The sequence below is a fragment of the Galeopterus variegatus genome, unplaced genomic scaffold (genome assembly GCF_000696425.1).
Source record: "Galeopterus variegatus unplaced genomic scaffold, G_variegatus-3.0.2 Scaffold1518, whole genome shotgun sequence".
NCBI lineage: Eukaryota > Metazoa > Chordata > Mammalia > Dermoptera > Cynocephalidae > Galeopterus > Galeopterus variegatus.
This window is the reverse complement of record NW_007727629.1, coordinates 62,812-74,847: the sequence shown is the minus strand read 5'-3', so window position 1 is coordinate 74,847 and position 12,036 is coordinate 62,812. Positions and strand designations below refer to the sequence as shown.

General features: G+C 45.4%; 1 protein-coding gene across 1 annotated transcript in view; it reads right to left on the bottom strand.

The window, feature by feature from the left end:
• The window catches only part of MLXIP (MLX interacting protein), a 56,286-nt gene extending 44,250 nt beyond the window's left edge, over window positions 1-12,036 (bottom strand). The window contains exon 1 of the mRNA XM_008577460.1: window positions 11,938-12,036. Within this exon, the coding sequence (XP_008575682.1) occupies window positions 11,938-11,954 (17 nt within the window). The 5' untranslated portion in view covers window positions 11,955-12,036. The remainder of the gene's footprint in view (window positions 1-11,937) is intronic.

Sequence of the window (12,036 nt, the reverse complement as noted above, 5' to 3'; positions counted from 1 at the left end):
AGATCCCCTTACCGGTCATCTTTAAAAAAAAAAAAAAAAAAAAAAAAAGGGTACATTTTACAGTGTGTAAATTATACTTCAAGTAAGTTGCTAAAAAAAAACCCCAAAATCCAAAAAACTTGTCTGACTACAAATGGATGAAAGAGTCCTGCTCCCAGGCAGAGAAAGATCTGCTTTGATAATTCTAGGAACAAAGGAGCCAATTTAAAAGACTCAGCTACTGAACTGGAAAACAGGTGTTCAAAACAGCAAGCTAATATAATTACATACTGTTTTAAGCATTCATTCGAAGCACTTCATTTTAATAAATAAAAGAGATTTACAAGTAATTTTCTCTAAAAAGCTTAGTGTCAAGCTATCTGGACAGGTCCCACCTGCCAACCTTAAGATGAGGTAGTCTACCACAAATGGGCCAGTTACACAGGAGCATAAGAAAGTTCTTCAGGCTATTCTTTGAAAAGCTGTAATACTGGGTGAATATCTGAAAACCAGGTTAATTACCCACTTTCTACATAAGAAACTTTTTTGTTTTGATGCCAAAAGTTTTTCTCATGGTGACAGAATTAAAACGGCCACCCTCCTTCCTCATGCCCACTCAGGATTCTGCATGCTCTCTTCTGAGACTCAAAGGCTAATAACAAGGAATTCTGTTTCTGGAACTATTTCTCCAGATCTTGGACCCCTTTCTGGAGCTACCAAAATCACCCCTTCTCAACCTCCTCCTGCTAGGAGATTTTTCTGATGGTGCAATCAAACGCTAAATACATCAGGAATGCTAGGCTTGGAAGGATTTCTTCAGGGAATTCAAGACGAGGCAGTACAGCAGTGCCCTCTTATCCTCAACGGATATTTTCCAAGACCCCTAGTGGATGCCAAAAACCGCAGATAGTTGCAAACTCTATAGAATAGAACAATTGTAACAATATACTGTAATAAAAGTTATTTGAACAGTTGTCCCTCTCAAAATATCTTATTGTACTGTACTCACCTATCTTCAGGGGGCAGTTGACCACCCCAATTAAAACCATGGAAAGTAAAACCATGGATAAGGAGGTACTATTGTCTTCCTCTACCACAATCAGACCCATCTGAGCAAAAATATCATTCAGGATATATGGTAATTATCTTTCTCAGGAAAAACACTATAATTCAGAATGCAAGCTCAAAATTCCAAAGCCTCCGTTCCCCACAAGCCCCCTCAAGAGGCATGGCAGAGCTCAGGGGGACAAGATGGAGCAGCATGGCCAAAGGAAAGGGCCCAGAGTGCCTGGACTGGCAGGACAGGGTGGATGACTGGGCACCCACCACCGACAGCCCTGGTCAGCTCTTGTCACAGAAGCTGCCCACCCACGGCACCAGCTGCCAGGGTGCCCCGTGGTGTCCTCAGCACAACACGCACGCAGCACACAGAGGATGGGTCGTTCCCCAGGCTTCTTCAACTGAGTACTGGCCCCCAGTTGCTCAAGCCAAACACCTCAGAGTCACTGTTGATTCATTCTTTCATCTTCCAGGTCCACTTCATCAGCAAGTCCAAACCCACCCTGAATCCACCCACTTCTCACCAGCTCCCCTCTACCATCCTAGTGTGAGGATGGAGCTCATCAGCCCCCCAGCTGGTACCCTTGCTCCCACTCCTGCCCTTCTACAGACTAGTCTCCTACACTCTAGTCTCCTACAGAGGAGCCACAAGCTGATCTGTGGTGGTAAATCAGTATTCTCCAAGGCAATGAGAACAGCATCCTGACTTCCTACCATGGCCAATAATTTGCCTCTTCAACCTCATCTCCTACCCCTCACCCCTACTCTCCACATTCTGGCCATGCTGGCCTTCTTTCTAACCCTGGAATGTACCAAGCTCACTCCACCTTGGGCCTCTGCCTGGGCATCTTCCACTGCCTGGAATGACTACCATGCCTGGCACCTACTTGCCACTCAAGTTTCAGTTCAACCTGAAATGTCACCTCCTCAGAACACATCTCTAACCACCCTCCCCCGCCCCATCACGTATTTTTTTTTTTTTTACTTTAAAAAAAAAAAATTTCATTAGGGCCGGCCCAGTGGCGCACCCAGTAGAGTGCGGCGGCGCTCCCGCCGAGGGTTCGGATCCCATATAGAGACCGGTCCGCTCACTGGTTGAGCGCGGTGCAGGCGCGACACCGAGGGATGCGATCCCGTTGCCGGTCGCGGTACGGGCGCGACACCAAGGGTTGCGATCCCGTTACCGGTCACGAAAAAAGACAAAAAGGAAAAAAAAAATTTTTCATTATAACATAGTTGATTGTACATATTTGTGGGGTACAGAGTTGAATATCATTACCTGTGTGCAATACCCCATCACATTCTATTCTGTTTTTGGGGGGCCGGCCCGTGGCTCACTCAGGAGAGTGTGGTGCTGATAACACCAAGGCCACGGGTTCGGATCCTATATAGGGATGGCCGGTTAGCTCACTGGTTGAGCGTGGTGCTGACAACGCCAAGACAAGGGTTAAGATCCCCTTACCGGTCATCTTTAAAAAAAAAAAAAAAAAAAAAGACACATTAGAAAGAAAAAATTACATTTCTATTTGCTGCTAGTGTATAGACATGCAATTGACTTTTGCATATCAATTTTTGTATCTGACATCCTTATTATATCTGTGCATTCAGTTAGATTTTCTATGTAGACTGTCATCTGTAAACAATGGCAGTTTTTCTTTATAAAAGATAAGTCTTTTGTTTTTCTTATACTAGATGGGACCTTTAATGTTAAATGGGAGTCGTGGGCTTTCTTGTCCTATTCTTTTTTTTGGCAGCTGGCTGGTATGGTGTCCCAAACCCTTGACCTTGGTGTTACAACACCGTGCTCTAACCAAATGAGCTAACTGGCCAGCCTACTTTCTATCCTTTACCTTGTTTTATGTTCTTCACTGAACTCACAAAGTAAATCTGATTTGCTTACTGATTCATTCCCTCACTAGCATGTACGTTCCATGAGGGGAGACGACTAGTCTGTCTTGTTTACTACTGTATCGCCACGGGCTAGAACTATGCCTGGCACACAGTGGAGACCTGATTAATACTTCTTGAGGGAAGGAGCACTCATGCTAGGGGCAGCCAATCCAAGACTATAACCAGACTCATGCTCTATGGCCCGTGAGATTTTACTCAGAGAGGGAGGGCCAGCCAGTCTCCCTTTCAAACATCTGAACCGGAGACTATAGGGCTAATGTATTTAGACAATTGACAAAGAGTGTTGATGGTAACAGGAAGCTCTAAGTGAGGTCCATATGTGAAGCACAGGCCATGGGCAAGCTCAAGATGGGCAGATGCAGAAGCTCCCAGGAGCAGAAACTCCAAAGCACAGAGAAGAAACAGCAGGAGAACAAGCCAGCAGTCAGTGAGAGAAGACTGCAAAGAAAAGTAGCGCCTGAGAGAGGAGCCAAGTCCTTAATGGTGGTCTAACAGTAAAGAGGGCTATCTCCCCCTGCTGAGGATGTAGAGCCCCCTGGAACCCAGCTCCAGTCTCCACTGAAGTCTGACAGTCCTCAGAATGCTGGAACCAGCATGAGATGACTAGCAGCTAATCCTTGCGGTAAACCCCCATTCCACGGACTGGTACAAGAGGGTCCCCGATCCATGCAGCCAAAAGAGTTCTGCCTAAAACTCAAGCTCTGTGGCCTGGATTTCTAACCACAGATGAGAGAATTCCAATAAAAGAAGTAATTCAGTTCTAGGGAATGGGCACCTACATTCTGAATTTTTCATCAGCCATTATACAATCCTGAAAAATAAGTAAAATTAACTTTCTACAGTACCCTATTATAGGAATTATACCAGGAAACACAGATAAGGCCCACTTTCCAGACGTTTCGTCTTATAACAAGGACCCTCCTGGCACCTAGTATGCTCAGCATAACTCAGTGTAACTCCAGGGCAGGCTGCTACACTCTCCACTCCAGAGGTTGTGTTTGTCTTTACAGAGCTGAAGATAAACAAGATTAGTCAAAAATAAGGTTATAAAGTTGGTTTCCAGGTCCCTGAACATCCCTTTTTCAATTCAACATTATTTCTTAATCATCTAGTATGTGCCAGACACTGTTAGGCTCCACGAGGAAGTCAGAGGTGAAGACAGCAGGGTCCACATCACAACTATACAAGGCCTAATCAAATAAGGGCCATGGCTTTATAGAGGGATGTGATGTTCATTTGCTTTGGGAAGGCGTACAACAGCATCAGCGTCTTGAGCTGAGTCATGAAGGAAGCGGAGGACTTCACCAGTGGGGAAGGGCAGTGCACGGGACACAGAATAGCCCAAGGCATACGCCTTGCCTTCTCCAGCTTGGCTTCCCTGGGCCTTACATTAGTGGTGGAATTGGCACTTTCACCTCCTCTTTAACAGAATTTCAGGCTTTTGTGAGCAGATAAGGGAGGTAACTTTTCACTTCAAGAGACATTTCCTTGCACAAGGTGCCCAACCTCTCAGAAACAGAGCAAATTAACTTCTGGGCTCAGGTTTTCCTTTTTTTAATTTGAAAATGAGGATTCCACCAACCTAGCTGAGAGGGTATTGTAAGAGTTGCTTAAGATCATGGAAAGATCATAGAATCTACAACATAGTAGCTGCTCAGTTAATGTGAATTCTCTTCTCTTCTCCCACCCTAGTAAATAACCTCCTTCCAACTTCTCCCCTAACCTCTTCTCCCAGACTCTCCTTTCCCAATTCTACCAACACTTCCTTGCCCTTCCCTCAGTTTGGCAATTAACCAACCAGTCTCTACATAAAATGGAAATGTAGTCCTGGATTACTAAAAGGGAAAAGACAGGTAAGAAAAGAACACTGGGGGGCCAGCCCATGGCTAACTCGGGAGAATGTGGTGCTGATAACACCAAGGCCATGGGATCGGATCCCATAAAGGGATGGCCCGTTGGCTCATTGGATGAGCGTGGTGCTGACAACAGCAAGTCAAGGGTTAAGATCCCCTTACCAGTCATCTTTAAATAGTGCTGATAACACCAAGGCCATGGGATCGGATCCCATATAGGGATGGCCCGTTGGCTCATTGGATGAGCATGGTGCTGACAACAGCAAGTCAAGGGTTAAGATCCCCTTACCAGTCATCTTTAAAAAAAAAAAAAAAAAAAAAAGAACACTGGGGCTTCCCATTGGGGAATACGATCCATAATTTTTGGCAGTTAACACAGGGAAGGGGAGACAAGTATTAAACCGTGACGTTAAGGAAACTGTCCACACTGATACTGGTTATGTCAGCACACACACACTCAATCTGGTTTGGAAACCCTTCCTCAGTACTGCCATAGACCTGGTTTGCATTTTTATCACAGCCCTTACTAATTGTTCTATAACTGTGTATCTGTTGGTGAGCTCCTTGACGAGAGAGACTGCCCTCCACCTCTGTAAGACCAGCTCCCACCTCAGTGCACACCTTTTAGTGGCAGACTATCTCATGATTAAAGACTGAAGAAAGTGAAAAAGAAGAAAAACTGCTTATCTTTGGTGTGGTTATAGAGGAGTAAAACTAATTTAGCCATTAGTATGAATGGTTTCCATTTACAACTAGCTACCATGTCTATCATTAGAAGATTCCTCTATTGAAAACTTAAAATTTGGAGCACACAGTGTTCTAAACCTTTAGTCCTTATTATTCCTTAAGTCTGGCATAGATGCCCATCTTGGGTCATGAACAAAGGGTTATTGCTATACAGGGCATACACCTAGGGGGCTTCATCCTAGAAACTTATATACCAAGGCTATCTTACAGGTCCTAATTAAAATGTCTCCTCAAATATCCACTAAGCAAAAACCCGTTTTCCAGAAAGCTACTGCTTATCTCTAAATACCTAAAAAGACCATCTATTAGCTTGGAGACATTCACACCAAGCCTCCCTGATAAGGAGTTACTTAAAAAGGTAGAGAAGTGAAACCAAAACCAACTACAAAAAGCAACACACTAGATGTGTTCAGAATCTGTGTGGGGGATGTACATGTGTGACATTCCTTAAAAAGTTAAGAGGGCAAGAACCATGAACTATGTTCTAGAGTACATAGCTCCATTGTGGAGCCTTAGAAAGGATCTGGCCAAATCAAGAATGCTTCTATTTAGCATTTGTCAGGCAGGCATTTGAGAACTGCACTCAAAGATCCCAGTCAGATACATTATTTTCTTCATAAGTTTCTTGTCTATAATTGAGAAACTTGGGCTCCTAATAAATGTCAGCTGAATGAGAATACAGACTTGAAATTCCACCATAACCCACCTGCTACACTCAGCCTGTTTAATCTCCTCTTGCCTGTCATTCTTCAGACACTAGACACATTCACAGATGCTATCTCCGTTAATCCTTACTTCCACCCTACAGGGAAGTTTTATCCTCCTCATTTTAGAGCAGCAGACAGGATGGCTTAGAAAAGGTACGCCATGGGCTTCTTTTCCCTGTCATCCACCACCTAAGTTTTTCTTTTTTTTTTTGTCTCTTTTTTGTCTTTTTTCCGTGTCCGGCAACGGATCGCAACCCTCAGTGTTGCCCCCGTACCGGACCGGGGACCGGCAACGGGATTGCAACCCTCGGCGTTGCTCCCGCGCCTCGCTCAACCAGTGAGCGGGAACCAACCACCTAAGTTTTGACTTGGGGAAAGGCAACTTCTTCCCCTCCAAGACATCCCAGTAATTCAGCACATGTTCTAGGACCAAATCAAGATGTTTCAGCAACACAGAGCAGGAAGGACATGGATTTGAAAGCCAGTACAATGAAACTGGAATCCCATCTGCACTGTTACTTACCAGGCAGGCCACTAAGCACACTCACACAGTCCCAAGTCTTCAAACACCCTAATCCCGCACCCAAAGTCAACCCTGACCAAAGACCCTTCAGGAGTTAAAGGCCTGGCATGTTCAGGAACAGATCATATTCAGAATCCCTCGACCACTTCTCTCAGGACTGGGTAAAAAACAACCACAACTTCCCCTGCACTTAGTTCCTCTGTAAGAGCTGTTGAACCTCATCTGGAAACAGCTGGGAGGCAGCAGTTAACAGGAAACCAAACCTAAAAAAAAAAAGTACAGAGTGTACCAGGGAGAGTTAGGCAGCTAGAATGAAGAGGACAGGGGACAGACAGGAAGTTGAAGTTAGAAAAAACAGAGGCCAGGGGCCGGCCCGGAGCTCACTTGGGAGAGCGTGGTGCTGACAACACCAAGTCAAGGGTTAAGATCCCCTTACTNGGTGCTGATAACACCAAGGCCATGGGATCGGATCCCATAAAGGGATGGCCCGTTGGCTCATTGGATGAGCGTGGTGCTGACAACAGCAAGTCAAGGGTTAAGATCCCCTTACCAGTCATCTTTAAAAAAAAAAAAAAAAAAAAAAAGAACACTGGGGCTTCCCATTGGGGAATACGATCCATAATTTTTGGCAGTTAACACAGGGAAGGGGAGACAAGTATTAAACCGTGACGTTAAGGAAACTGTCCACACTGATACTGGTTATGTCAGCACACACACACTCAATCTGGTTTGGAAACCCTTCCTCAGTACTGCCATAGACCTGGTTTGCATTTTTATCACAGCCCTTACTAATTGTTCTATAACTGTGTATCTGTTGGTGAGCTCCTTGACGAGAGAGACTGCCCTCCACCTCTGTAAGACCAGCTCCCACCTCAGTGCACACCTTTTAGTGGCAGACTATCTCATGATTAAAGACTGAAGAAAGTGAAAAAGAAGAAAAACTGCTTATCTTTGGTGTGGTTATAGAGGAGTAAAACTAATTTAGCCATTAGTATGAATGGTTTCCATTTACAACTAGCTACCATGTCTATCATTAGAAGATTCCTCTATTGAAAACTTAAAATTTGGAGCACACAGTGTTCTAAACCTTTAGTCCTTATTATTCCTTAAGTCTGGCATAGATGCCCATCTTGGGTCATGAACAAAGGGTTATTGCTATACAGGGCATACACCTAGGGGGCTTCATCCTAGAAACTTATATACCAAGGCTATCTTACAGGTCCTAATTAAAATGTCTCCTCAAATATCCACTAAGCAAAAACCCGTTTTCCAGAAAGCTACTGCTTATCTCTAAATACCTAAAAAGACCATCTATTAGCTTGGAGACATTCACACCAAGCCTCCCTGATAAGGAGTTACTTAAAAAGGTAGAGAAGTGAAACCAAAACCAACTACAAAAAGCAACACACTAGATGTGTTCAGAATCTGTGTGGGGGATGTACATGTGTGACATTCCTTAAAAAGTTAAGAGGGCAAGAACCATGAACTATGTTCTAGAGTACATAGCTCCATTGTGGAGCCTTAGAAAGGATCTGGCCAAATCAAGAATGCTTCTATTTAGCATTTGTCAGGCAGGCATTTGAGAACTGCACTCAAAGATCCCAGTCAGATACATTATTTTCTTCATAAGTTTCTTGTCTATAATTGAGAAACTTGGGCTCCTAATAAATGTCAGCTGAATGAGAATACAGACTTGAAATTCCACCATAACCCACCTGCTACACTCAGCCTGTTTAATCTCCTCTTGCCTGTCATTCTTCAGACACTAGACACATTCACAGATGCTATCTCCGTTAATCCTTACTTCCACCCTACAGGGAAGTTTTATCCTCCTCATTTTAGAGCAGCAGACAGGATGGCTTAGAAAAGGTACGCCATGGGCTTCTTTTCCCTGTCATCCACCACCTAAGTTTTTTTTTTTTGTCTTTTTTCCGTGTCCGGCAACGGATCGCAACCCTCAGTGTTGCCCCCGTACCGGACCGGGGACCGGCAACGGGATTGCAACCCTCGGCGTTGCTCCCGCGCCTCGCTCAACCAGTGAGCGGGAACCAACCACCTAAGTTTTGACTTGGGGAAAGGCAACTTCTTCCCCTCCAAGACATCCCAGTAATTCAGCACATGTTCTAGGACCAAATCAAGATGTTTCAGCAACACAGAGCAGGAAGGACATGGATTTGAAAGCCAGTACAATGAAACTGGAATCCCATCTGCACTGTTACTTACCAGGCAGGCCACTAAGCACACTCACACAGTCCCAAGTCTTCAAACACCCTAATCCCGCACCCAAAGTCAACCCTGACCAAAGACCCTTCAGGAGTTAAAGGCCTGGCATGTTCAGGAACAGATCATATTCAGAATCCCTCGACCACTTCTCTCAGGACTGGGTAAAAAACAACCACAACTTCCCCTGCACTTAGTTCCTCTGTAAGAGCTGTTGAACCTCATCTGGAAACAGCTGGGAGGCAGCAGTTAACAGGAAACCAAACCTAAAAAAAAAAAGTACAGAGTGTACCAGGGAGAGTTAGGCAGCTAGAATGAAGAGGACAGGGGACAGACAGGAAGTTGAAGTTAGAAAAAACAGAGGCCAGGGGCCGGCCCGGAGCTCACTTGGGAGAGCGTGGTGCTGACAACACCAAGTCAAGGGTTAAGATCCCCTTACTGGCCATCTTTAAAAAAAAAAGAAAGAAAGAAAGAAAGAAAGAACAGAGGCCAGAAACAGTCACACAGAAGAGGAGACCCAGCTGGCCTCCCTCTCAGTCCACGTAGGAGGAAAGAACCTGGAAAACCAGTGGCGAAGGCTCAAACCCCACTGAACCGGAAGTCAAATCAGCTCAGAAATTAAGTCTTCTTTCCTCCCTGCCTCCCATCTTGATCTTACGTCTCTGAAAGACAGCTAGTAGTCTTGATAGGAGAGCTGAGGTCAGAAACTCACTTTTTTCTAGCTTTTTTCTGTGCCAGCAGCTATAGCCCAGACAACTGGTTTTGAGTCATTCCTCTGTCAATCCTTACCAAAGTTCCTCACGGCCAACTAAACCCAGGGGCCAGCCAAACCAGCCTCACACAGGCAGACAAAGAGCATCTTCATGAGGAATTCTAGGCAGATCCCATCCGGGGACCTGCGGCAGTAGACCTCAGGCAGCAGTGGACTTAGGCACAGGGAAAAGCAGTAAAAGCAAGAGAGCCAGAGGGGCTGGCAGCCCTGAAGAGTAAGGTAAGTTTCTTGCACCAAACATGGTGCATTTTGCAATCAAGAAAGTTAACTGAGTAATGGCCAGTTGCCAAAATATTTTTAAGAGAAATGGAAAAAAAAATAAATGCCATTACTAAAATTCTTTGGCATTATTTAATACGCCTTTAGGTTATCCAAACAGAGGGCAAAGGGGAGACTGGTTTATTTTTCCTTTAGCTGAGCTTACTTAGGTGAGACCTTTCTAGCCCATGCCTCCTGGGACTCAATTATCCGTTCTCTCCTTGAACATGTAGAAGTTTATATTAAAATAAAGAAGAGGATTAAGTTCTGTTAATAAAACACATTCCTGTCTTTCACCTCTAGTTTTGTTTGAAAAGGCTCTCTCCAAGTGTGGAATCGCTGTAATCTAGATGGGTTTGACTCCAATGGACATAATCAAAATTTGAGATTGAAGGGTGCACAGGGCTGCAACCTCAATACCATTTGTTTTTTAAAAAACAGAACATCTTTATAGGCTCAGTGCCAGCTCAAGCTAGCAAGACCAGAGAATCGGAGCAGAGACTGACCAATGTGCCACATAAGGGGGATGGGAGGAAGAGCTATGAAAACAAATCAGCAGGGAAACCATCAAGAGAGGAAATGGGGGTGGCAGGGTATGTTTCAGGAACATAACAATGGAACAAGTTGACTAATCATTTATTCCAGAGGGGGAAAATGCCATCCAGAACCAAGTATCTAGTATTTTAACTTCAGGTAAATGCATAATGTTTTCACTTGGGTATATCTGGGGCTGGCTCTCCAACAAAAAAGAGAGGAGAATGTTCTACTCTTTACATTGTTTCTGGACCCTCCTGGGAAACTTTTCCTGTGCTGCCTGCAGAGCAGACATAAGACAGCCCCAGACAGCCCAGTTACAAGTGCAGTAAGCCAAACTCAGCTAGATCCTATCATGAGCTTTGTGCAGGGCTAGGCTGCTCAGGTCACTGCAGCCAGTCCAAAGAAGTTCTGTTGCTGAGGAAGAAAAGTTGCCTGCAGCAAACACCTAATATACACACTGGGGAAGGGAGAGTGACAAGACCAGGCATTTCTGTGACTTAGAAAAAAGAGATCTTCACCCAGAGCTGAATCCACATGTCAGGATAGTATCTGGCCTGTCTGCCCTAAACACTGACATCTCCTTCATATAATGTTTCAGGGCCGGCCAGAAAACCCTCCAACTTGCTAGGACAGACTGAACCTCCAACAGCTGTGGCTCCAAGTCTTCCTAAGAGGCACCCAGGGCCCTCCCAAGATGGGAGAGGGCCTCCCAATAAACACCTTGTGAGAGGGCCCAGCCTCCGGGTGCAGGGACGAGAAGAAAAGTAGCTAAACATTTATGGAGCACCTAAATGCTGCGCCAAGCAGTGGAATAAGCAATTTACCTATGTCATTCCATACCCGCAATCGTCCCATGGAGGCAGATACTACTGTCACTTCCAGTATATTTATAAAGAAGGAAACAGACTCCGAGGTGTTACACAACCATCAAACAGTGCAGCCAGCTCTCCAGTCGCCCTGGACAGGTGGTCTTAGCCACTGCTAGATATTGCTGGAAGTACACAAAGCGTTTAGGGGAAAGGGTCGATAGAGTTAGGTAACACAAGATGCAGCCTATGTTTATTTCTCTTTCTAATCCAAGATCTGTGGCCTCGGGACACCGGGGTGGGGGTGGGGGGTGCCTAGATGGGGAACATGAAGCCGGAAGAACACAAACACTGTTGACAGGGGAAGAGGCCAGAACCCGGATCCCTCTCGCAACGTTGGGGACCCCCTACCCATAAACGCTCCCAAAGGGGGAACACCCAAAGGGAATGTGTGAAGCCAAGGAGTCCCCAGGCGGCGCAGCCCTCTACGCTTGTTTTGTCAAAGGGAGGCCCTGCTAGAGAGCTGGGGTCCGGCCGGGGCCTTCGGAGGTCGCCGGTTCCCTACCTGTAGGCCAGGGTCATGCACTCGAAGAGCTTGGTGAGCGAGGCGTCGATGGACAGGTGGCAGGAGCTGGTCTTGCCGAAGCTGTAGGTCTGGCACGTC